Raw genomic sequence first — 24720 nt, forward strand, 5'->3', positions numbered from 1 at the left:
GGCCCCTTCCATGCTTCTTATCATAGCTTCCCATAAAACAAAGTATAACTTTACAAAGTCCTCTTCATAACCTTTAAAGCCCTTCATTCCTCAGCAGCTAACTGCATCTCCTCTCTTGTCTCTCTATATGTTCTTACGAATCCTCTGCTCCTCTCAGAGGACTACTTGGTTGAACACCCTATTGCTAATGCTGTTTCCCGCATCAAACCCTTCTGTCTTGCTGCTCCTTACATTTGGAATGCCATTCCTTAATTTCTCCGTAGAGAATTATCTCTTAGGGGCACATTTACAAAGCTCGAGTGAAGGATTCGAATTAAAAAAACTTCGAATTTCAAAGTATTTTTTTGGCTACTTCGACCATCGAATGGGCTACTTCGACCTTCGACTACTACTTCGACTTCGAATCGAACGATTCGAACTAAAAATCGTTCGACTATTCGACCATTCGATAATCGAAGTACTGTCTCTTTAAAAAAAACTTCGACCCCCTACTTCGGCAGCTAAAAGCTAACGAAGTCAATGTTAGCCTATGGGGAAGGTCCCCATAGGCTTGCCAGAGTTTTTTTGATCGAAGGATATTCCTTCGATCGTTGTATTAAAATCCTTCGAATCGTTCGATTCGAAGGATTTAATCGTTCAATCGAACGAATAATCCTTCGATCGTTCGATCGTAGGATTAGCACTAAATCGTTTGACTTCGATATTCGAAGTCGAACGATTTTAGTTCCTAGTCGAATATCGAGGGTTAATTAACCCTCGATATTCGACCCTTAGTAAATCTGCCCCTTAATGTCTTCAGAACTAAACTCAACGACTCTTGGAGCACTTGCATAACACCTGAACTGGAAACTGGCACTTTTATGGCAGTGTTACCCTACAGCAATTAATATGTGTGTCTGCAAGTTACCTTTCCATTTAGACTGTAAGCTTACGGGGCAGGGACCTATATATCTATATATATATTGTATTTTTGTACTTAATTGTATTTATTAATGAAATGGCCCCCTGTTTGTTCTACTAATTTGTTGTTCTGCTGTACAGTGCTTTGTCCTCAAGGATCACTATACAAATAAAAATATACATACATCTTGTTACCACCATGCCCTCGTTTACCCAAGATGCTACCCATGTTATACCAATCCTTAAGAAAATCGACAAAATCGAGGAATTTCTTTTGGCAACCATGGACGTTAAAAGTCTGTACACAGTGATACCACATGACTTGGGGATTCAGCTTCAGAGGGCCTGCACATATACACAGGCAGATTTACTTACTAAGAAACCATGTTCTGACAATCCATCAACGCATCTAATCTTCACCACCAAACACTCACATATTACGAAAGACCCGAAGAGATGTATAAAAAAGAACTGGCCTATTGGCGCCATGGACAACACTCTATTCTGTAATTACAATAATAAACAACTGTCTTGTAGTTAATATTCACTCACTTATGTTCCCTAATTCAAGGCTGTGTAGAGGTATATAAACCAAACAATTATCCAGGAAAAATAATTAGCAGTAAAACCCCCCCATGTTCTTGATAAAATAGATTAAGATCTGACTAGGAGTGCTTTAAAGTGCTTAGTGCTATTATCACGTGCTCGATTCCCAATCAATCCCTTGCCAACACACAATTAATACATAATATCTCAATTGATTGTTACTGAATATAATAAATTAATTGACAATTTGACAAGTACTTGTATTTTAATTCATATGCTGTGACTTTCAATTGATTTTATGCTTATGTACAATTAAAAATATCAAAAATCCATTGATTCTATGTATACTTTAAATAAAGTGCTGGTGCTATAAATATTATTTTCAAAGTGAGTTCATGATATTAAAAGTTATAAATAAAAAGTCAGCAATTCATGAGTAAAAGAATTGAAACAGAAAATGGTTCAGAAGTGGAGCTGTCCCACAGAAACTAGCAGCGCTGGATACTGTTGCCCCCCAGGGGTTATATGATGCTTTATATGATTTGAACTTATCACAGACTTTATGTTCTGTTTTTGAATATTTCCTCCTGGACTGTTAGTTTGGCTAACTGCCTATCAATGGTTGCTTTGATCTGAGCTCCCTAGCTGCTGATTTACTTTGTTTCTAACAAGATTGTTAATTTGCACATAATAATTGTACATTTAATGTTTTGTAAATGATTCCTTGATACTTTCAAGCTGATAACAATGTGTGGTATGTTCTATTCCTCTTGTATCTTTTCATATAGTCTCTGACCCCGATGGGGTCCTGTGATCCGTACCAGAATGCTAAATGTGTTGGCAGTAGATGACAAAAAAAGCCGGCTTAACTATTTGTATTCCCACTTGCATTGTGGGTCACATAGCACTACCTTGGCTGACCCGGTACATTTCCTGCTAACAGTAGCAATGGGCTGACACACAGAGTTCTGGTGTGCTTGGCACACACCCACTACTAGGCTGCTGTAGATTAGCCAGAATACCGGTAGCTGTGAAACAGGCATGAGGGGAGGCGCCACGGTGAATAGTGTTTGACTGGCACGATATGTTTTTAGCTTTCATTGCTTATATTTCACATTGGTAATTCACTTCCTATACTTCCCACTTGTACTTTATTCTCGCTCTGTCTCCCCCACACACTGTTCACTTGGGAGGTTGCTGGGGGCGCACAGCTTGCTTGCAATGGCAGTTGAACAGCAATGCTGCTTGGCACCAAACCCTGTTTGAAGTTATTTATTGAGGGTGGCGGGGCCATAGTGGTTATGTGGCGGGGCCATAGTGGTTTGTTACATTGTTACATTCTCCTGATGTTACATTCTCCTCGATTCGTTGAGCCTAATAAAGAACCATTTTTGTTTTTTGTTATACAAAGCCATCCCAATCCATATGGACAGTAAAATTGTATCATCTGATCAGCCTGAACTGGATTCACAACATATCATCTATATACAGCATATACAGTAAGCATGAAGAACCTTTAAAATATTTAAAAGAACAGGTAGAAAATGCACATATACAGTAGATAATTGTTCTGTCTTTGTAAAGAAGAGCATGCTCCAGATTTTTTTTATCTTTCAAGTTAATTAGTCTAACCAAGAGATATTAGATGCTCTGAATTATTTGCAAGAGGTTATAATTGCACTCATGGTAATAAAACACATATGAAAATAAATACATGTAATCGTATGTAATCGATGAACATATTTAGAAAAATGATGTTAAAATAAACAAGTACATTTGCATGCTATTGTAAAAAGTGCAGAATTCATATGCAAAATTAATATTGTCTTTAACCTAAAACTCAGAATTTGTTCCCCCCTGAACTCCAAGATAAAATGCAGCTGCATACTTTGCACAATGCAACATTGGCTAAAATTAATGATTGTTTAGGTAAGTCATGTGCAAGCTGTAGTGTACAGCTTTGTCCACTGTATTCACAAGTGAAACTGAACAATTTACAGCACACTCTACTCTACACTCTACATGGGCCTCTACATATAAGGAATGGCAATATGATGTGTTAAAGATGTAAAAGACAATATTTTGTATACTCATAAGCCACCTTGGTAAGCATATATATGTTATTTTTGTTGCTAGTTTACGTACTTTGACATCTTTTTTCTCATGCAGTATTTCTGGTACTGTAATCAAAACTCTAAAAAAGAGAACATTTACATCTGATTTACATGGCACAAATCATTTGCAGCTACCGACAGACTAAGGGAAACACAATGGTGCTTACAAAGTTACAAAGAATATGTATGGTAGCAAATAACTAAATAAAATCAATTCAAGACCAGTTTTGCATCCATTGTAGTGCTTTGCACTTGTGTTCTTACTTTTATAAAATTGCCCTCCAGGGTGTAAAAATGACCTTGCAAATATAGTCATAAACTCTGCACCACAGTTTTGAGACGGTAGAGCTGAAACATTCTTTATATTCATGAAGGGTTATGCCCTTCAATTTACAATTGAACATGCAGACTTTTTTTATCTTCCTTTTTCTTGTTTACCTGAGCAGTGAGGTGAAGATCCGCTCCAATGCCCATTTAACTGACAGGTCCTTGTCGAATAGCCTATTAGGGTTCGCCTTCCAGTGCAGGAATAATGAACAGTAGATCCAAATGTAAACTTTTCTCCAGAAATAATTGCGTTCGGTGGGACACCAGGATGGCCACAGTCAATCACTGAAGAACAGAGATGACAAGTTTAATTCCACCATCTGCTATCCTTCAATTTTTACTTGGAATCTCTTTACAAGGAGCATTTTGCTACAGCACGCTATATTTAGTGATTCTGTATTTGAATGGTGTTTTTTAATTCTCCATAAGATTGTGATGCCATGCAAATGTATGATAATCGTTAGCACATTTATGTACATGCTCCTACATAACCCATTTTAAAGACTGTATAAAGTTTAAAGTAAGACAACTACTAAATTATTCATATTCTTCAGTACCATTCGCACACAAAACCATAATAATCAGTGTGTTTATTTGGATTAGTTGTATGCAGGAGTAGGGATGTAGCGAACGTCGGAAAAAAAGTTCGCGAACATATTCGCGAACTTGCGCAAAAATGCGAGCGGTTCGCGAACGGTTCGCGAACCCCATAGACTTCAATGGGAAGGCGAACTTTAACATCTAGAAAAGACATTTCTGGCCAGAAAAATGATTTTAAAGTTGTTTAAAGGGTGCAACGACCTGGACAGTGGCATGCCAGAGGGGGATCAAGGGCAAAAATGTATCTGAAAAATCTGCCTGTGTGTGCTTGGAAGAGATAGTGTAGGGGTAGAGCTGTTAGTGATTTCAGGGACAGATGATAGTAAGTTTGCTGGCTAGTAATCTGCTTGATACTGCTCTGTATTGGAGGGACAGAAGTCTGCAGGGATTTGAGGGACATTTTAGCTTAGGTAGCTTTGCTGGCTAGTAATCTACTGTTCTCTTTAAACAACTGCCATACGTTGACCTTGTAGGCATTGTTTGCCCAGTTTTTTTGGACGCAGCCACTGAAGCACAGTTGCCAGAAAAAATATGCCATATAAATGCTGAAAATAGTAATTTTTCGCCATACGTTGACCTTGTAGACATTGTTTGCCCAGTTTTTTTGGTTGCAGCCACTGAAGCACAGTTGCCAGAAAAAATATGCCATATAAATGCTGAAAATAGTCATTTTTTGCCATACGTTGACCTTGTAGGCATTGTTTGCCCAGTTTTTTTGGTCGCAGCCACTGAAGCACAGTTGCCAGAAAAAATATGCCATATAAATGCTGAAAATAGTAATTTTTTGCCATATACAGATGCAGCCACTTTGGTTTGTCTGTTTGACACAGAATAACTAAACACAGATATCCCATTTATCTCATTTAACACAGAAAACTGTGTCACAACATCCCATCTAATTAAAGCATTCACCATTGTGAACAATGGTGCTTTGGTATGCTAATGAAAAGGTTAAATGCATTAAATGAGTTAAGATAACTTTAGATAACACAGTTTCTTCAATTAACTCTGAGTCATGACGCATTTAACTCACAAATCTATGTGGCTTCATCTGTACGTTGAGTCAACGTATGGCAAAAAATGACTATTTTCAGCATTTATATGGCATATTTTTTCTGGCCTCTGTGCTTCAGTGGCTGCGGCCAAAAAAACTGGGCAAACAATGCCTACAAGGTCAACGTATACACTACTACAGCGGTGGATACGGATTACGTAAAATATATTATGGCTGCTTGAAAAAAGTCACTCCGGTGTTTTTTCTGGAGACGGTAATATTATGGATATTTAGACAGAATGTGAACAAGGTCACACAGCTAGATGGCGGGTTGAAGAAAACAGTGTGCAAATAATGCCTACAAGGTCAACGTATACACTACTACAGCGGTGGATACGGATTACGTAAAATATATTATGGCTGCTTGAAAAAAGTCACTCCGGTGTTTTTTCTGGAGACGGTAATATTATGGATATTTAGACAGAATGTGAACAAGGTCACACAGCTAGATGGCGGGTTGAAGAAAACAGTGTGCAAATAATGCCTACAAGGTCAACGTATACACTACTACAGCGGTGGATACGGATTACGTAAAATATATGAATGCTGCTTGAAAAAAGTCACTCCGGTGTTTTTTCTGGAGACGGTAATATTATGGATATTTAGACAGAATGTGAACAAGGTCACACAGCTAGATGGCGGGTTGAAGAAAACAGTGTGCAAATAATGCCTACAGGGCAAATAATGCCTAAAAGGTCAACTTATACACTACTACAGCGGTAGTAAAATAAAAAAAAGTAAAATTAAAAAAAATGAATATTAAAAAAAAAAAATTAAAGTTGGTGCTGCTGAACTACTAGGAGCAGCAGATTAGCACACCAGTCCCACTCCCCAACACTGCTAGACTAATAGCACTGGGCTCTTATAGTAGTAGTAGTAGTAGTAGTAGTAAAACAACAAAAAAATAAATAAAAGCAGTCCTTACAAGGACTACTGTTATTGCAGCAGTCAGCAGATGAGATCAGAAGCAGGACAGCTGCCCACTGCAGCTACATACAGAGCACTGCAGTAGAAGGTAGATTACTAGCCAGCAAAGCTACCTAAGCTTAAATGTCCCTCAAACCCCTGCAGACTTCTGTCCCTCCAATAACAGAGCAGTATCAAAACGATTACTAGCCAGCAAACTTTCAACTGTCCCTGAAATCACTAACAGGCAGCAGCTCTCTCCCTACACTATCTCTTCAGCACACACAGGCAGAGTGAAAAAACGCTGCAGGGCTTCGGTTTTTATAGGGAAGGGGAGTGGTCCAGGGGAGAGCTTCCTGATTGGCTGCCATGTACCTGCTGGTCTGGGGTGAGAGGGCAAAAAAAAGCGCCAACAATGGCGAACCCAAAATGGCGAACGTCGCGCGACGTTCGCGAACTTCCGGCGAGCGCGAACACCCGATGTTCGCGCGAACAAGTTCGCCGGCGAACAGTTCGCGACATCTCTATGCAGGAGACACTTTAGTATTGGACTAGCTTAAAACACCAGAAATCTGCATTTATTGCTCAGAAACACATGTTTTTTCTGTGTTTTTTTCGTAGTGCAGTGAACTTTTTGCATAATCTCAGTTTTTATATTTACAGTATAAGCTCTTTAGCATTAGGGTCAGTGCCCATTATCAGCAATTACTGGGGTTATTTTTCTTAAAGGCAGGGCATTCATATAAGGACAGCTGTCTCACTAATGCAACACTAATGGACCCATGGTGCTTTTTTGAGGTTCCACTTTGATCAAGTTGCAAGGATACATATCTTTGGGTGGGTGCCTTGGCATATTTAGGAACATTGTATTCCTGATGAGTGCTAGTGTTCACATGCTGTAGCACAAGCATACTGACATAATATATACTGATGCATGTACAATAAGGCAAAATCCCTAAACTATTTTAAGATGTTGACAACTCTTTTCCTTACCCGGTTGTATTGGTTTGTTCCAGAAGCCGAGCCTTTTCATGTTTCTGTTGTGACCAGTATATCCTGACTTATGTTCACCTGCTTGACCTGATGACCTCAGTCTAATTGCCTTTTCTTAAGCTGTTATGCCAGCCTCTGATTTGTTTAACACTGACTCAGCCCCAATCCTTCGTTACCACAATCTCAGTTAGATTCTCACTGGCTATTCACTAGGATTATTATGATTACTCTGGCACCAGGATAAGGTATGGAAAAGTGAAGAGTAGATGATGAAATATAGAGGCCCCACATAATCAGTTTGAAAAAATAAGAATAGTCCATGAGTAGTTAGTTATACATGGTGCACCAATCAGATATTTGATATCATTAATGGTCAACCACAAAACATTACACATCCTTTAGTTAAACAACTATTTTAGAACACATCTTTAATAAAAATGCAGTTTGAATGAAAATACTTTTCTCTGAAGAATGGCTATTTATAATTTGCTACAACTGAACAAGTAGTATCCTCTATACTGTTTTATTATTTCCATACTGCTTTTTGTTGTTGATGTTATAAGGCCATGGTTAAGCAGAAATATGGAAAAAGCACCAAGGTTGTTGCAACAAGGAAATGATGGAGCAGTCCTGTGTCAGATTAAGGGAATTCTTGGTGAATATCTTAAGAAATGCTATTGAAGTATGTGTTATAAACAAAAAAGTAATCACTAAATTCAATTTTTTTTGAAGTTTTGCTTACACCAACAAAGTCTTTGAAGACTCTATCAAGAGCAAAAAATAATATGCATAGTTATTAAACATCTGAAATTAAATGGATCTAAGTTTGTTGATGGTATACAAAGATTTGTGTGCTATAGGAGTCCTATATATCCAAATGTTTGCTACATCTATATGTTTTAATGTAAAAATACCACTTAAAATGAAAATGATATAAAAATATATTGGTGTACCATAACATATATGGCTTTTTGCCATGAAGACCACACTAAAATATGGGATGAATGGCTCTTTAATGCATTATTCATGAGAAGAAAAAGCTTGTTATTTGATGTCTCTTTCTGTTTTTGGTTTGTTTATAGGGTCAGTGTCTTCAAAAGAAAACTAAGAACAATTAAAATGTTTTTAAAAGTTTGTAGGATCTTACCGTGCACATCATAAAGAAGATTTGAAAAGGTTCCATTTTAAAATACATTAATGCATTCATAAAGAACACAAGGGTCACCTTTCAGAAACATATCATTATTTTAAAAACAGGTTATTTCTGAAACGTTAATGGAGATGTGAGATCTTCAAAGGCAGTAATTTAATACAAACATAATTCCTATGGAATTGAAAATGAAAAATTATTAGGTGCAATAAATTCTATTGATCTTACACCTTTAGTGTGTATTCAAGATCAGGGTTGTCCATTTCTCCAGTCCATTTGATAGCTTTAACTCAACAAGATAAATTGATTTCACGTAAGTTAAAATTAAATCTATGTTCAAATAGAAGGGTAATTTGAAGATTTTTTGACCAATGAATTGCTGACATACTTACATACATAGATGGCCAGTTTAAATATATTGCAATATATGGAGAAAACAATCCCTGTTTTGTTTAAAGGGTAAGGCATTTTTCAGTAGCAGTATGCACAAAATGTCTCTGTCTTAAATATATTGATAATGGGTTGAGTGCAGAGGACTCTTGTATTTGTCTATATGTATTTTGTGGTCACAGCTTCATTGCACCCCCGCCTAATGGTTTTAAAAATTAGTGGTGAGTTTGTTATACTTACAATGAAAACACTGCTTAATCTTTGTGAATTGTATCTTCTTAAACTCACTAAAAATTTAAATCTGAGTTTATATCTACCCTCAAGTAGGACACAATATTGTGTTCAAATTCAAGTTTTCCAAACATAGATATTTATCAATTGAAAAAAATCATCAGAATCTGAATGTGGAGCTAAAATGTTGTGAACTTCTTTACAGGGTTCAAGGAGGTGTATTTTAAACATGTAAGCTATTTTATAAATATAGTTTTTTTTTACAAAGCAGATTTTTTTTTAAAAAAAGGAGCAATAACATTTTAGTTCATTCACAAATTAATGCATTCAAGTTTTTCTAGTTCAAGCTTTGTTTTTTTGTAAATATTCTCATTTATTTAAATTTCACCACATAAAACATTCAAATTAAAAAAAATCTAAATCAACTTCCCTATGCAGCAAAGCCCTTGAACCCTGGTGTTGGACAGAACTGATCTAAATGAATATAGATACTGTGGTAAGAAAAAATTCCTGAAAACATGTACTGTAACTTTGTATAAACTAATGTAGTTTTCTAGTACCAGTGGGACATTCTTTTTTACTTTGCATGAGAAGGAAAGTACTGTTGGAAAATTGGCAATAGTGATGACAGTACTAGTGACTGTTGATGAGCAAAATAGCAAAGCTGAAGTTACAGGAGAAATGGGGATGGCAATGAATGCTACTTGAATGTGTTCCCTAAGAATTGCTATGGATTTGATATTATTTTCCCCCAAACAGTGTAAATTTATATGAGCGGTATATACCATAAGCTTTTAATTGATCACATACATTTTAAAATATTTATTTATAGGGAATTTATTTTTGGATAGATGTTATATGGTTGTTTTTATATTTGTTGATAGTTCTAACATTCCTATCATTAATTATATGAAGCACTCCACAGGCTAAGCCAAGTTATTTTAAAGTTGAGGTGCAACAGGTCAGTGCAGATATGTAATATTTTTCTGACATAATGTATGTAAAAAATCTCTTCTGTAGCTCATCAACAGTGGGTTCCAGTTATCACTCAAAGCATAGGTTAGCAATGTGTTAACACGTTGACACATTTTTCAAAACTAGTGAATGTTTCAAATTTATTTCAACACACTCTTTTTCAGTGCCATGTCAGTGCTTATTGCTAACTTTAGGAATGAGTAAAATATTTCTCAGCATTTTGCAATGAAAAAATGTCCATAGACTCTATTGTATAGTAAAATACATGGTCACATGGTTTCTAAAAATGTTGAACAGTTTGGAAAAGTTGGCTTCAATATGTTTGTCAAATCTTTTGCCATTTCAAGAATTTTCAGCAAACTGAAATGGGTCAGATCCACACATCAACTCCCATTCATGGTGAAAATGGCCCATAATAACCATCAATACCAGTGATGGGCGAATTTGTTCCATTTTCGCCGAAAAATTAGTGAATTTCCAGTTTTTGGACGATGGCGAACATTCACTGGTAAAAATGAGCCAGCGTCCAAAAAACTGAATTTTCGCCTGTGAATTTTCATGGCAGTTTCGCGAATGTATTGGCCGGCAGCAAAACATGAGAATTTGCCGCAAATTTGCGCCTGGCGAATAAATTTACCCATCGCTAATCAATACCCTTTTTTGACATAAAAGAAATCTTTCAAAAATCAGCCTCACAGAGTACAGTAAACAGGCGGCTCTCAGCTATTTCTATGCATGTACCTCAAATAGATAGTATGGTAGTTGTCAAGAGTCAAAGCGTTTCCATTGCTCAGGCATACAGAACTTTGCCTAAACAGTGACTTTTATAATGTGTTAATTAATGTTATTTATATACTTCTTTGGAAAAAACTGAAAAACCACTAAATAAGAATTATTAATAAGAAATAGATTATGAACTATTAATAACTTACTGATACATTCTGGAAGTGACTTGTCCCAGTATCCGTTGGGTTGACAAACAAGTACTGGAGAACCAAACAAAAAATATCCTGGGCTGCAGTCGTAAAACACCACAGTACCATATGTAAAGTTACCATGTTCTATTTTACTTTCTCTGATAGAATTTTCCGGAAGGCCTGGATCGCTGCAGTTGACCACTGAAGGGAGATATGACAGAAATTTTAAAACGTCATAAAATACAGTCTAAATTATAATTTTACACAAACATTTTCGGAAATGTTTCACCTACATTGTCCACTATAATATGTATATTACTAATACCAACCACTGGAATTTTTCATTACTATTTTCATGACTGTCATGACCTGTGTCTCTCCTTTTTCAAACAATAAAACAATGCAAAGGGTATTTTTTATTTATGTTCAAATACCAAATAACAAATACAACATTTATAAATCTCTGATGAACATTTAGGTACAAATAGCAAGTATAAATACTGCTGAAACAAGAAACCAGGCAATGTTAACAGAAGATAGAAAATACTATCATTGTTTATATTAACACCATCTCTCCATTCCCAGGTGACTAAAGCTGGTTCTGTGCACTAAATGTAAGTGACCATTCATTTTCACCCTCCGCCAAAGGCTTTGAAGTCAAATGAAAAAGTATAGAAAGTCAAATTGAAACAGTTGGAATGAAGGGAAATTAATTGCTAGAGTATAAAAAAGTAGGATTTTTGTTATCTCATAGAATACATTGAGAGATCTTAATCATGCTGCACTTTGGTGTCTGAGGTTAGCATCTGCCTTTGAAAAGGATGTCATTCTCTTGCTTTGCATCTAGTGTGTAATGCTGTATATGCAAGAAGGATAATATGTATGTGATCTTATTTCACTGTATTTAGAAAGATCAAATACTGCTTTGAGGGGGATTTACAACTTTTGCCACAGTTATAAAAGCACACCACTGTATCTGTGTTGCCTGCGGCCCCAGAGTGTAAAACATGGCTGGTGCTGGCAGAGAAAGCCTTGCAGATAATGTGATCTCATTTAATGTCAGATTTCAAAATTGAATATAAAAAAATATGTTTGCTCTTTTTAGAAATGGATTTCAGTGAAGAATTTTGCTGAAGTAGCACTATTAACTGATGCGTTTTGAAAAAAACATGTTTTCCGATTACAGGATCCCTTTAATGGTAAAAATATACAGGTTGAGAGTGTGGCTCCTTTAAAAACAGTATGGTTGTAACACATACAGAAAAGGCAAATGTGCTAAATCATTTATTTTCTTTAGTGTATACAATAAGAAGTCAGAGTTCCCAGACCCACCTCATAGCTGCACGGTTCAGCTCAATCTAGTATGTGGCTGACTCAGGATATGGTTCATAAAGCTTTACTAAAGATTTATGTGAACAAGGCTTGAAGGCCACAAAGACTACACCCTCTGGTTCTAAGAGAGCTTAGTTCAGTTTTAGACTGGACTCTATTTCTGATTTTTGCAGACTCGCTTTCATCTGGTATAGTATCTATGGATTAGAGGAAAGCTTATGTCATTAAAAGGGGATTATGATCTCAGCCTGGCAATTATAGGCCTGTAAGGCTGACATCTGTGGTGGGCAAATTAATTGAAGGCTTGTTAAGGGATCACATTCAAAATTTTGTCCTCGTGATTGGCATTATTAGCAACAATCAGCATGGCTTTATGAAGGATAGGTCATGTCAGAAAAATGTAATTGCTTTTTATGATGAGGTAAGTAACATGCTGGACAGTGGGGAGCGATCTATTTGGATTTTGCCAAAGCATTTGATACAGTGCCCTACAAAAGACTGCTTTCTAAACTAAGGTCTGTTGGGCTTAATGACGTTGTTTGCACATGGATAGGAAACTGGCTATAGGATCGGGTATAGAGAGTTGTTGTTAATGGCACATTCTCTATGTTTCTTAGTGGGGTCCTTCAGGGCTCTGTATTGTGCTCGCTTATACCCTTAATGGGACTGAACAAGGCAAATCCATTATGGAAAAGGACCTTGGAGTCTTTATAAATAATAAACCTGACTGTAGCAAGCAATGCCAGTCAGCAGCTTAAAGGGAAAACAAGGTATTGAGCTGTATTAAGCTGTATTGAGCACTGGTAAGGCCCTATCTAATATGCCATGCAGTTTTGGTCTCCAGTGCTCAAACTGACCATTATTGATTATTAGAGAAGGTCCAGAGAAGGGCAACTAATCTGGTAAAAGGTTGGAAAATGTCAGCTATGAGGAAAGATTGGCCAAGTTGGGGTTGTTCACACTGGAGAAGAGGCCTTAAGAGGAGATACGATAACTTTGTATAAATATATATTGGGATCTACAATGACCTCTCTAATGTTTTATTTAGCAGTTGGTCCTTCCAACTGACAAGAGAGAATCCATTCCGATTAGAAGAAAGGAGGTTCCGGCTAAATATTCTGTTGAGATTTTTTACAGTGAGTGTTGTCAAGATGTGGAATTCTCTCCCTGAATCAGTCATACTGGCTGATACATTAAATAACTTTAAGAAGGGTTGGACGGCTTTTTAGCAAATGAGGAAATACAGGGTTAAGAAAGATGACAAGTTAATCAAGGGACTGGTCCGACTGCCATCTTGGCAGGTCACCAAATCATAATTATGATACACAGCACTGCAAAACACAAAATGGTCAGATTTGACCCTTTTGCCCTTTAGTAACCCCCCAATCTGTAATAATAACAAACGGTTTCAGAAAGTTACAGCTAAACAGTAACAGGAACCATTTAACTCAATGCAACCTGTCAGTATTTAGCTTTTGGCATTAAAGTGACGTTTTAATAATAAATGCAAGTATCTAATTAACTGATAAACATGACTAAAGTAAGGAAAATGTGTCTCGTTTATCTATTGAATGGACCAGCACTGTATTTTGTATTAGTCATAAAAGTCAGTGTCTACAGTTAATTGCTCTAGTGTACATCAGCCCAAATGCAACACATGATGCTTTCTAATTCAGTGCCCTAAAAACAGCATTACAACCTTCGGTTCACTCCCCTCTGAGCACTTAAGGGAAAGGAGATTTGTTGTATGAAGATCAATTGGCCTGTCTCTTAGCCTTAAGGGAGACCTATAACGATACATTTATTGAATTTTTTATATATTCTTTGTTCAATTGTAAGATGAGTCCTATGGTGGAGGAGGACTGAATTCACAATCAGGAAGGTTGGCATATATGTATCTCTGATCACTCAAAAATGACATTTTATTGCCTTTCCTCAAAGGGAAAACTTTAATTTATTGCTAACCTCTACTTGACATAGACACATTTGCAAGGTTATTTAGAAAGCCTATTCTGCTCTATTTCCCTAATTGCTTTAGAGATTTATAGAATACTGATTGATAATATTTTACTGGTGTACAGGGAAATACACTGGGAAAAGCTATAAACACTTTGTCAAAGGTTTAAACTCTGTAAAAAAAAATTTGCAACTTCTCCTAAACTTTTCCAAGAGATTTAAACATTTTTATTTTGCAAAATAAGAAAAAGCTCCACTTTCATGCATACAACATAGATGTAAGTGAATGGTAAATATGGGCATTTATTGATAGATTTTAGACTTTGTAATTAGATATTTTGCTAACAATTTATTATTTCTAATGTTACCAAGGTCTCATTAGAACTTGAATCACTTACAAATATAAAAGGATTATACATCTAAAGTAGTCAAATATTCTTTAGGATTTATTTACAGTACCTGTATAAAGGCTTGTAGAATATTTTACAACACCCAAAAACAGGTGTAAAAGTTGAGCCATTCATTTACACCACTCTAAACTCATTGTCAATAAGACAAATTCAGCGAACAAAGAATTTCAGTAGCACAAAGTAGAAGAACATGCTGTGTAAAAAGTGGTGCAACATTTAAAAAAATATGCATGAGTTGAAGAGGTGATATTTGGTGCATTTCAGTAGGATTCATTTGCTGTGTATACTAGTCAATTTATGAACTGAGAGTAAATGAAAAAGTCAAGAGGAGCCACGGGGTCATTTTACTTATTGCAGGTCTGACCATTTCTGTGCTTTGCAAAAATGATTAGAACAATAGGAAGGCAGCCATACATATGTTCTCTTTCTGTTCAGCCTGTGGCACGATTGGCCAGAGAGCATACTGTACCTGTTCAGCCTCTTTAAGTGATCCTTGATCCTACATTTTGTATAAGTATATAATCAGATTTATGTATTTGTATTTAATCGTTCTTTTATCAAGTCAAATTAAAAATTGCAATAAAATTGATTGTTGGGTCTAGTTACCCATAGCAACCAAGAAATTTATCAGGTAACATTTTTTTGGTTGCCAGTACACCAGTGTTTTGCACGAGTAAAATCTATGTTATTGTGACTCATAAGCATATCTTAATTGCAAAGTAGTCTGAGCACATTTATTCTAAATGATAATTTAATACCAGATAGCTTACCTTTACAAATAGGTGGAGGATGACTCCATTGCCTGTTGGCCTGACATTGGGCTCTAGTTGGTCCTTGCATGATGTAACCCGTATTACAAGAGAACGTGACTACATCATTGTAGTTAAAACCATTGCCACTTGTTCTTCCATATATTGGACTCCCTGGATGTCCACAGCTGACAGCTAGCATGTTGTGGAATAGAAGAATGACGGATAGGAATTAGCTAACAAATTAACCAATAGACATATTATTAGATGTTGATTAATTAGCTTTTATCTGATCAGGTTTGCAAATTACTGGCTGTAGAAAATGTTCTTTCTCAGTTTGCATTTAAAATAAACCTAGAATCCTATTTATAAAAAATGTAATTCCTATGTACTGTAGTACATTCTAATTTGACTTGACTCAACATGAATTTATGAATTTTAGAGATTTTAAATTCAAATTTGCTTTTTCAAATAGTTTTTACAAAACTTGAATGTGTGCTTATTTGTTAAAAAAATCTATGAAAACTGTGAATACAACTGTGAAAAAAACTTGAATGTACCTAACATATTCTACACATCATTTTCATTTGCTCTACAAACACTCCAAAATATCAAAAGATTTAAAAACTTGTACTGAAAATTGCTTAAATGTTATCTAGGACAGCCACAGAAATCCTAGATAGCTTACCATATTATATTGTACTGTCCTTAGACATGATTCTATGGAAAATTGTGATAAAATCTGGGTGAACTGGGATTACTATATGTGGACAATGTATAAATTAATAAATAAGAAACTTTAGTACTAAAACATTGGCTTTATGATTTAAAAGGGATAGAGAACATTTTAGCCCTGAGGTTAGCCATTTTCCTAGAAATAAGACGTAATAAGACCGAAATAAGACCAAGTTAAATTGATCCATGACTTTGTCAATTGGTGGTGTATTCATGCTATGACTTTTAGCATTGTCTGTAGGAGACACAGATACTTGTTTTCTAGCTCAGTAATAACATATGGACCCCTATAATCTTTATGCTATTTTATTTTTCTGCTTTTTTCTTCTTAATTCCATTTCTTTTGTTTCTTGAGTCTGTTTCAAAATTAAAATAAATAAATAATATATTTTTAATAATAAAATGTAAATTTTTACCTCTTTTTACCTTTATTACCTATTACAACTTCCACTGACTTGAACTCGCAAGCTTTTAAATGCTGTTTTACATTCATTTCTTTTTACACTTAATAAATATCAAACATTTGAGTTTTGGAAACTCTAATTCGAATTTGGCAATTTTAGTGCAACAAAATTTGAATTGTGGGAGAAATTAAAATTTGAATGTTAAATAGTGATGAGTGAATATTTATTTTTCACCAAAACAATTTGAGAAACTGCAAAAAAAAAATCAGTGAAAAGATTAGCAAAAACCATTAAACTCAATAGGCATCAACATTTTTTATACGCAACAATATTTTTATGTGTGACAATTTTTCCCCTCCACACACATTAAAGTCAATAGGTGTTTTTTCTTGTGGAGACTTTTTGTCTTGGTGACTTTTTTTGCTGAGAATCCATGCCTGGTGAAGGAAATCACTCATCACTAATAAATCATCCCCATAATATTCTATTTCAGTGAGCAAAATAATAGAAATAAAACTATGCCATGATTACATTTATTTTATTTTAATATACACAAAATGATAGAACATCAGTTGCGTCAGCTTCACAATTTTATTTAGAAAGTCTATTCATTTTTCTAAAACAAACATGAACCTAGTAAAGAAAAACTCCTCACAGAGGGTTCATCTGAACTAGCATACGGTACATCTTTGATTTTAATACCTTGAGTAGAAGTAGAATGGGCCTCCATGACATAACTTATATTTCCATTTGTTTGATATTCACTCTCCATGATCCACATTGAATCATGTGGATTGAATGTGAAATATGAATCTTGTCAGACACGAACCAAAGAATAAAATTTGCATTCTTGTATCATGAGGTTCAGTGATATGCCTGCATTGGTAATGATCATTGCCCTTTCATACTGTGTTATGATTTACACAATAGTGGGGATGACGTTTCAACTTATACAGGAAACAAAAGGTGAAGGACAGAATGGAAATATGCTCATGTGAAATGGGATTTGTAGTAAATTAGTAATATATTATCTCTTTGTTAAACACAACTTGGTAATGCTTTACAGAACACCTCTGTGCTGTACATAATTCATATTTCTAAGTTGTCTTGGGGATTTTAGAAAACCACATTGCACCCATCTTCCCATAAATGGTAGTTTATTGACCACTGACATATGCAGACTTTATGACTAACACATATTACTCTATATTAACTTTATCTAGGGAGATCCTGAAAGTGACTTAATTTTTTCAGCATTGAAGGCTCATTCTAATTTAACATAATAAGAAACACAATCACTGTCTACAGCAGGGGTCCCCAAACTTTTATTTTTTACCTGTGAGCCACATTCAAAGGTAAAAAAGGTTGAAGGGCAAAGAAGTTCCTGGGGTTGCCAAATGAAGGGCTGTGGTTCACTACTGACAGCCCCTATGTGGGCTGGCAGTCTACAGGAGACTCTGTTTGACAGAACACATGGTTCTCATGCAACCAAAACGTACCTCTAAGCCAAGAGTTTGAAAATAAGCACCTGATTTGAGGCCACTGGGAGCAACATTCAAGGGGTTGATGAGCAACATGTTGCTCATGAACCACTGGTTGGGGATCACTGATCTACAGTGTGTGACAGTTTTCAGATGGTCTTTATTTTTATGTTTTCAAGCAATTTATTTCCTAGTGCTGTCAATCTCACTGATTCAAAGTCGACCAATCTTGAAAGTAAATTTGTATTCTTAGCTTTATCATATATCACTTATATACAATGTACTATTTAGACATTTTTTTATTCTTCAAGTCAATTCCTAGTTAGGGCATGCCAGACCCAAACACCCAGATAACCAAATACAGACCAAATGCTAACTGTCCTAGAATACCAGTCTCTAAAGTATTCTAAAAAAAAAAAAAAAAACAGTTAAGCTGCTATTATTCTATTCTGTAGCATCCAGTTCATGCTTTCACATGAAAAAACACTGTGCATAAATTTCCTCAGGATTTTTTAAAATGATTTACATATATTTGGCCTATCCTAAGAGCAAGTTGTTAGCAACTATGCCGGCCTGGCCCAGAGCCTGCAGTTGGTCTCTTGCTTCCTGCCCTATAGTTGCGCCGTCTACCAAGGCTCCACCCAGTGCAAACAAGAGACCAAAGGCTGGGTGTAAGGCCCAGTGCAACCAAGTGACATCATTACTTTTCTGACCTCATCATTATGCTTGTGACATCACTCAATGACCAATCCCCATAATACACAGCCCTCTCTTGGGTTCAAGGTGTTGAACAGTGAAAGATGTCTTTGACAGCGCTGCAAAATATGTTGGCGCTATGTATATAAATATGTGTTAATTATAATAATAATGATAATAATTTTGTTTATTTAGATTATCATCATGATTCCAAACCTTAACCCTTCATCTATGAAGCCCAATAAGCATACTGATGATTTAAAGACAGGATATGTGCATTGCTGCCTATAGACCCTTTAGACTTATTAGTCTGAACAGCTGGAAGGTCTGATGAAAATCTGTATATCATGATAAAGCAGGCAAAAAATATAAATGTTTCTCTACAAAACAAGAAAGATATTTCATCTGCAGCACTTAAGGGAAATACTGCACATGTAACACATTTATATTTATTAACACCTGCTGCTGGTGTGAATTGTAGAGCTGGTGAAATGAAAACATGTATTCACCCCCAAAACACATTTTCTCTTAATCCCTGCATTGACCACATATTTATTATCTTGTTAATAAACTGTTATATGAATTCACAATTTTGTGAATCAATTTTTGCAAAAATAGTTAAGTTACATGTTATGTTGCTTAACAGCTAGTACATAACGAGCAATCTTGATATATATATATACTTACTAATTATGTGACTTCCTAGCATATATGATAACAGTTTGAATGTTAGCACAAAATACAAATATTAAGCTATATGTGAATTTCTGCCTATGGATATCACCAATATGGGTAAAAAAGAGTAAAGGTTACTCATTTAAGTTATCAGTCCTGCTAATTTATATACTGTCCTACAAATCAAGTGTTTTATTTTGTCAGTTTGATTATATAATACTGATTATACTTGTTAATTAATTTACATTTTATTGAATGTGGTGGTAACAAGATGGCAAATTGTGGGTTCATTGTTCACTCTTGTGTCTGACATTTCAAGTTGCCTGCACTAGCCAATAAGCATCCCATAACATTGTGTTACTGTAAGTGTTGGCTGCCTTAGAGGTGAATATATTATACAGTAATTACAAGGTCCCCTGTGTACTTGGAACAGGACTGGCTTTCCTCCCTATAACAGGTCATATATTCAAGGTTTTCTAGCTCGGACAGTTGAATCCTGGTGCTGGTTCCAAGCATGATGACTACAACTCTTTGGATGTATTGAGTTAGACTCAAGATACTTCTAGAAATTTGAACTGAGCATGCAATGCTTTAAAATGTTGTGATCAGAAATGTTGTAATGTAACATTCCTTCTACAGCCAGTCAATTTTCGATAGCAAGTAATCTACGGTATCTTAATTGTACACTATAGACATGAATTTAACTGAAAAAAAAAGATTCTTATCTAAATAACTTTTTTTTCCCAAAATTACCTAGTGAAGACAATTCTTAAAATGTTTGATTTTGGGAGCTTTGCTTGTATCTAATAACATTGCTTTCTGGCAGCCTCATGCTCCATATTGGCCATATGAATGTATTTAAGGTCAACAGTGGTAGGAAAGCTTTTTGAAGTGTTAATAAAGGATAAGATACTGGACTTCATAGCAAATCATAATACTAGGGGGCCCATTTACTTAGTTTGAGTGAAGGAATAGAATAAAAAAAACTTTAAATTTCAAATGTTTTTTTTTGGCTACTTCGACCATCGAATTGGCTACTTCAACCTTCGACTACGACTTTAAATCAAACGATTCGAACTAAAAATCGTTAGACTATTCGACCATTCGATAATCGAAGTACTGTCTCTTTAAAAAAAACTTTGACCCCCCACTTCGCCACCTAAAACCTACCGAGGCGCAATGTTAGCCTATGGGGAAGATCCCCATAGGCTTCCTAGCAATTTTTTGGTGGAAGAAAAATCGTTTGTTCGACGGATTAAAATCCTTCGGATTGAATGATTCGAAGGATTTAATGTTTCGATCGAACTGTTTGCGGTAAATCCTTCGACTTCGATATTCGAAGTCAAAGGATTTACATTCGGCAGTCGAATAGCGAGTGTTAATTAACCCTCGATATTCGACCATATGTAAATCTGCCCCTATGAGTTTGTGCCAGCATTGTTTTATGTGTACTAAATTTTGCCAGACTAACTTAGGGGCAGATTTACTAAGCTCGAGTGAAGGATTCGAATTAAAAAAACTTCGAATTTCGAAGTTTTTTGGGCTACTTCGACCATCGAATGGGCTACTTCGACCTTCGACTACTACTTCGACTTCGAATCGAACGATTTGAACTAATAATCGTTCGACTATTCGACCATTCGATAGTCGAAGTACTGTCTCTTTAAGAAAAACTTCGACCCCCTACTTCGGCAGCTAAAAGCTACCGAAGTCAATGTTAGCCTATGGGGAAGGTCCCCATAGGCTTGCCTGTGATTTTTTGATCGAAGGATATTCCTTCGATCGTTGTATTAAAATCCTTCGAATCGTTCGATTCGAAGGATTTAATCGTTCGATCGAACGAATAATCGTTCGATCGTTCGATCGCAGGATTTGCGCTAAATCGTTCGACTTCGATATTCGAAGTCGAACGATTTTAGTTCCTGGTCGAATATCGAGGGTTAATTAACCCTCGATATTCGACCCTTCTTAAATCTGCCCCTTAATCTTTTTATGAGAAGGTAAGCAGAGACCTCGATTCTGGGATGGCAGTGGATGTGATTTACATAGACTTTGCTAAAGCATTTGATACAGTGCCACACAAAAGGTCACTGGTTAAATGAAGGAATGTTGGCCTGGAACATAGTATTTATACCTGGATATAGAACTGGCTAAAAGATAGACTACAAAGAGCGGTGGTAAATGGAACATTTTCTAATTGGACCAGTGTTGTTAGTCGAGTACCGTAGGGCTCTGTACTAGGTCCCATGCTTTTCAACTTGTTTATTAATGACCTGGAGGTGGGCATTGAAAGTACTGTTTCTAATTTTGCAGATGATACTAAATTGTGCAGAACTATAGGTTCCATGCAGGATGCTGCCACTTTGCAGAGTGATTTGTCTAAGTTGGAAAACTGGGCAGCAAACTGGAAAATGATGCACTTTGGCAAAAATAATATAAATGCAAGTTATACACTAAATGGCAGTGTGTTGGGAGTTTTCTTAAATGAGAAGGATCAAGGGGTTTTTGTACATAACAAGTTGTCTAATTCTGGGCAGTGTCATTCTGTGGCTACTAAAGCAAATAAAGTTCTGTCTTGCATAAAAAAGGGCATTAACTCAAGGGATGAAAACATAATTATGCCTCTTTATAGGTCTCTGGTAAGGCCTCATCTGGAGTATGCAGTGCAGTTTTGGACTCCAGTTCTTAAGAGGGATATAAATGAGCTGGAGAGAGTGCAGAGACATGCAACTAAACTGGTTAGAGGGATGGAAGACTTAAATTATGAGGGTAGACTGTCAAGGCTGGGGTTGTTTTCTCTGGAAAAAAGGCGCTAGTGAGGGGACATGATTACACTTTACAAGTACATTAGAGGACATTATAGACAAATAGCAGGGGACCTTTTTACTCATAAAGTGGATCACTGTACCAGAGGCCACCCCTTTAGTCTAGAAGAAAAGAACTTTCATTTGAAGCAACGTAGGGGGTTCTTCACAGTCAGGACAGTGAGGTTGTGGAATGCACTGTCAGGTGATGTTGTGATGGCTGATTCAGTTAATGCCTTTAAGAATGGCTTGGATGATTTTTTGGACAGACATAATATCAAAGGCTATTGTGATACTAAACTCTATAGTTAGTATAGGTATGGTTATATAGAATTTAATTAAAAGTAGCGATGGGAGTGTGTATGGATGCTGGGTTTTCATTTGGAGGGGTTGAACTTGATGGACTTTGTCTTTTTTCAACCCATTTTAACTATGTAACTATGTAACATTTCACCTCCACTTCAGTAGGGACATTACCACATAGGGACCAGCATGACAAGGAGTGAAGTTACTGTAATTTTTAGGAGTCAATTAATGTAAGTACAAGTTTCAAAGAACAGAACCCATCTAAGGTATCGCTGGGGTAAACCCAAAACATACACTAGTCTTTCATTTGGGTATCTCAATGAGTTTAAGGTTGATTTGAACCTTAAATGATCTGTATTATATAAAAACATAACAGTATGAAGTATCTCTGTTTTCTATACTTTTTAATATTTCTATAGTTTGTATAGAGTAGATTCCACTACAGTGTGGAATTTTATAATTGGATCATGGAAAACACAATGTTCACCTTTACTGCTATTGCCAATGACCCACAAGCAATTATTTTCAATCTCCATTCTTTAAGCTGTTCTACAGATCTACAGATTTGGAAAGTCTTGTCTGACAGAGATTCATTCTTGTTTAAAGATTATCGATAAAGAAGCATACTGTTCCCTCTGGTCTAATTCCCTCTTCTACCCTTAGTTTAACATGAAAACTAATAGAACCCCTGAGTAATTCTGAACTGCTTACAAAACATTTTGAAAATATATTCTGAAGAGTACATAACAGTAAATATCATGTTTTTCCATTGTTCTAATTAATATAAAGGGGAACAATATGCTCATTATTTGTCCAGTGTTTCTGTTAGCAGAAAATAGCACTGGCCTGGGGTACATGTGAGCAAGTGATCCTCTTCCTGCTTCTGTATTTGTGCTGCTTGGTCATGCACAGTAAAGTGAAAAGCCAAGCTTTAACAAAAAAAACTGGCTTTTTCACTCTACTGTACATGTAAACTGTGGGATTTTGAAGAAAGAAGAAGGGAGGAAAAGGATTTCTGATTTTCTGATAACTGGACTAAGGTATCAGGTAAGTGATTACAATCCTTTGGGGATGCCTTAACATTTGGCACCTTCATCGATTATACGTTTCCTTCTTCTTTAAAGAAGCCCTTTAGTTCTCATGGTCCTGCAATAAATCAACTGTTGGTAGAGCGAGAATGTTTGTTCTTTGATGAGCTTTACAATATGTTTATGTTTTACCACCCTAAAACAAATTTATATTGTGGTCACTGCCTTCCCCTTTTCAATTAGTTTATTTTAACACTTCTCATTTAAAACTTTAGAACTGTGGTTTTCTCAATCTAGCATAGTCTTCTTATACTAATCAGGTACTTAGGCCTAAGGCATACATTTTAATGGGTCCAGGCTGCCATTGAAGCTCTAACAGATTGTTCAAAATATACACCAGTAGTTACAATATGCTTACTTACGCACACAGGAAGGCAGCTGGCCTGACCAGTTGTGATCTTGCTGGCATATTCGTACTGATGATCCAATCAAACGAAAACCAGGAATGCACTGGTAAACGACTGTATCCCTGTAGCCATAATTATCTCCAATCACTTGCCCATTGACAATTAATTCTGGGGTTCCACAGTGCCCAGCTATAAAATATACAATTCAAATAAGAATAAAGATCAGAGGTCTCCTGTTACTTGACCATTGACAATTCATTTTGAGGTTCCACTGTGTCCAGTTGAAAATATACTAATAAAAAAATACTTTTATTCAATATTTAATCAATCTTTTATTTTTTATATAGTTAAGAGACTGCAGGCAGCTTTGGTCATGCAACATTTTACTGGTAGACATAAAATATAGACTCACAGCCAAACCAGACCTACGTTAATCAATTGGGGGCAGATTTTCAAATGTAAAAAATCAAATTTCAATGCTATTTTTTGTTTACTTCAACTAAGGAATAGTCCAAATTCAATTAGAATTTCAAAAAAAATCGAAAAATATCGAATATCGAAATTTATCATGTACTGTCTCTTTAAAAATCGGACTGCTACCAATTTCCATCTAAAACCTACCAAATTGCTCTTT

At 35.9% G+C, this 24720-nt stretch overlaps 1 protein-coding gene across 1 annotated transcript in view; it reads right to left on the reverse strand.

The window, feature by feature from the left end:
• LOC108718600 (CUB and sushi domain-containing protein 3) overlaps positions 1–24720 on the reverse strand; it is a 696593-nt gene that overhangs the window by 52278 nt on the left and 619595 nt on the right. The window contains exons 54-57 of the mRNA XM_041566615.1: positions 24102–24275; positions 15572–15745; positions 11119–11304; positions 3999–4172 (exon numbers count right to left, since the gene is read on the reverse strand). Of these exons, the coding sequence (XP_041422549.1) occupies positions 3999–4172; positions 11119–11304; positions 15572–15745; positions 24102–24275 (708 nt within the window). The remainder of the gene's footprint in view (positions 1–3998; positions 4173–11118; positions 11305–15571; positions 15746–24101; positions 24276–24720) is intronic.

The sequence above is a fragment of the Xenopus laevis genome, chromosome 6L, assembly GCF_017654675.1.
Source record: "Xenopus laevis strain J_2021 chromosome 6L, Xenopus_laevis_v10.1, whole genome shotgun sequence".
Classification (NCBI taxonomy): Eukaryota; Metazoa; Chordata; class Amphibia; order Anura; family Pipidae; genus Xenopus; species Xenopus laevis.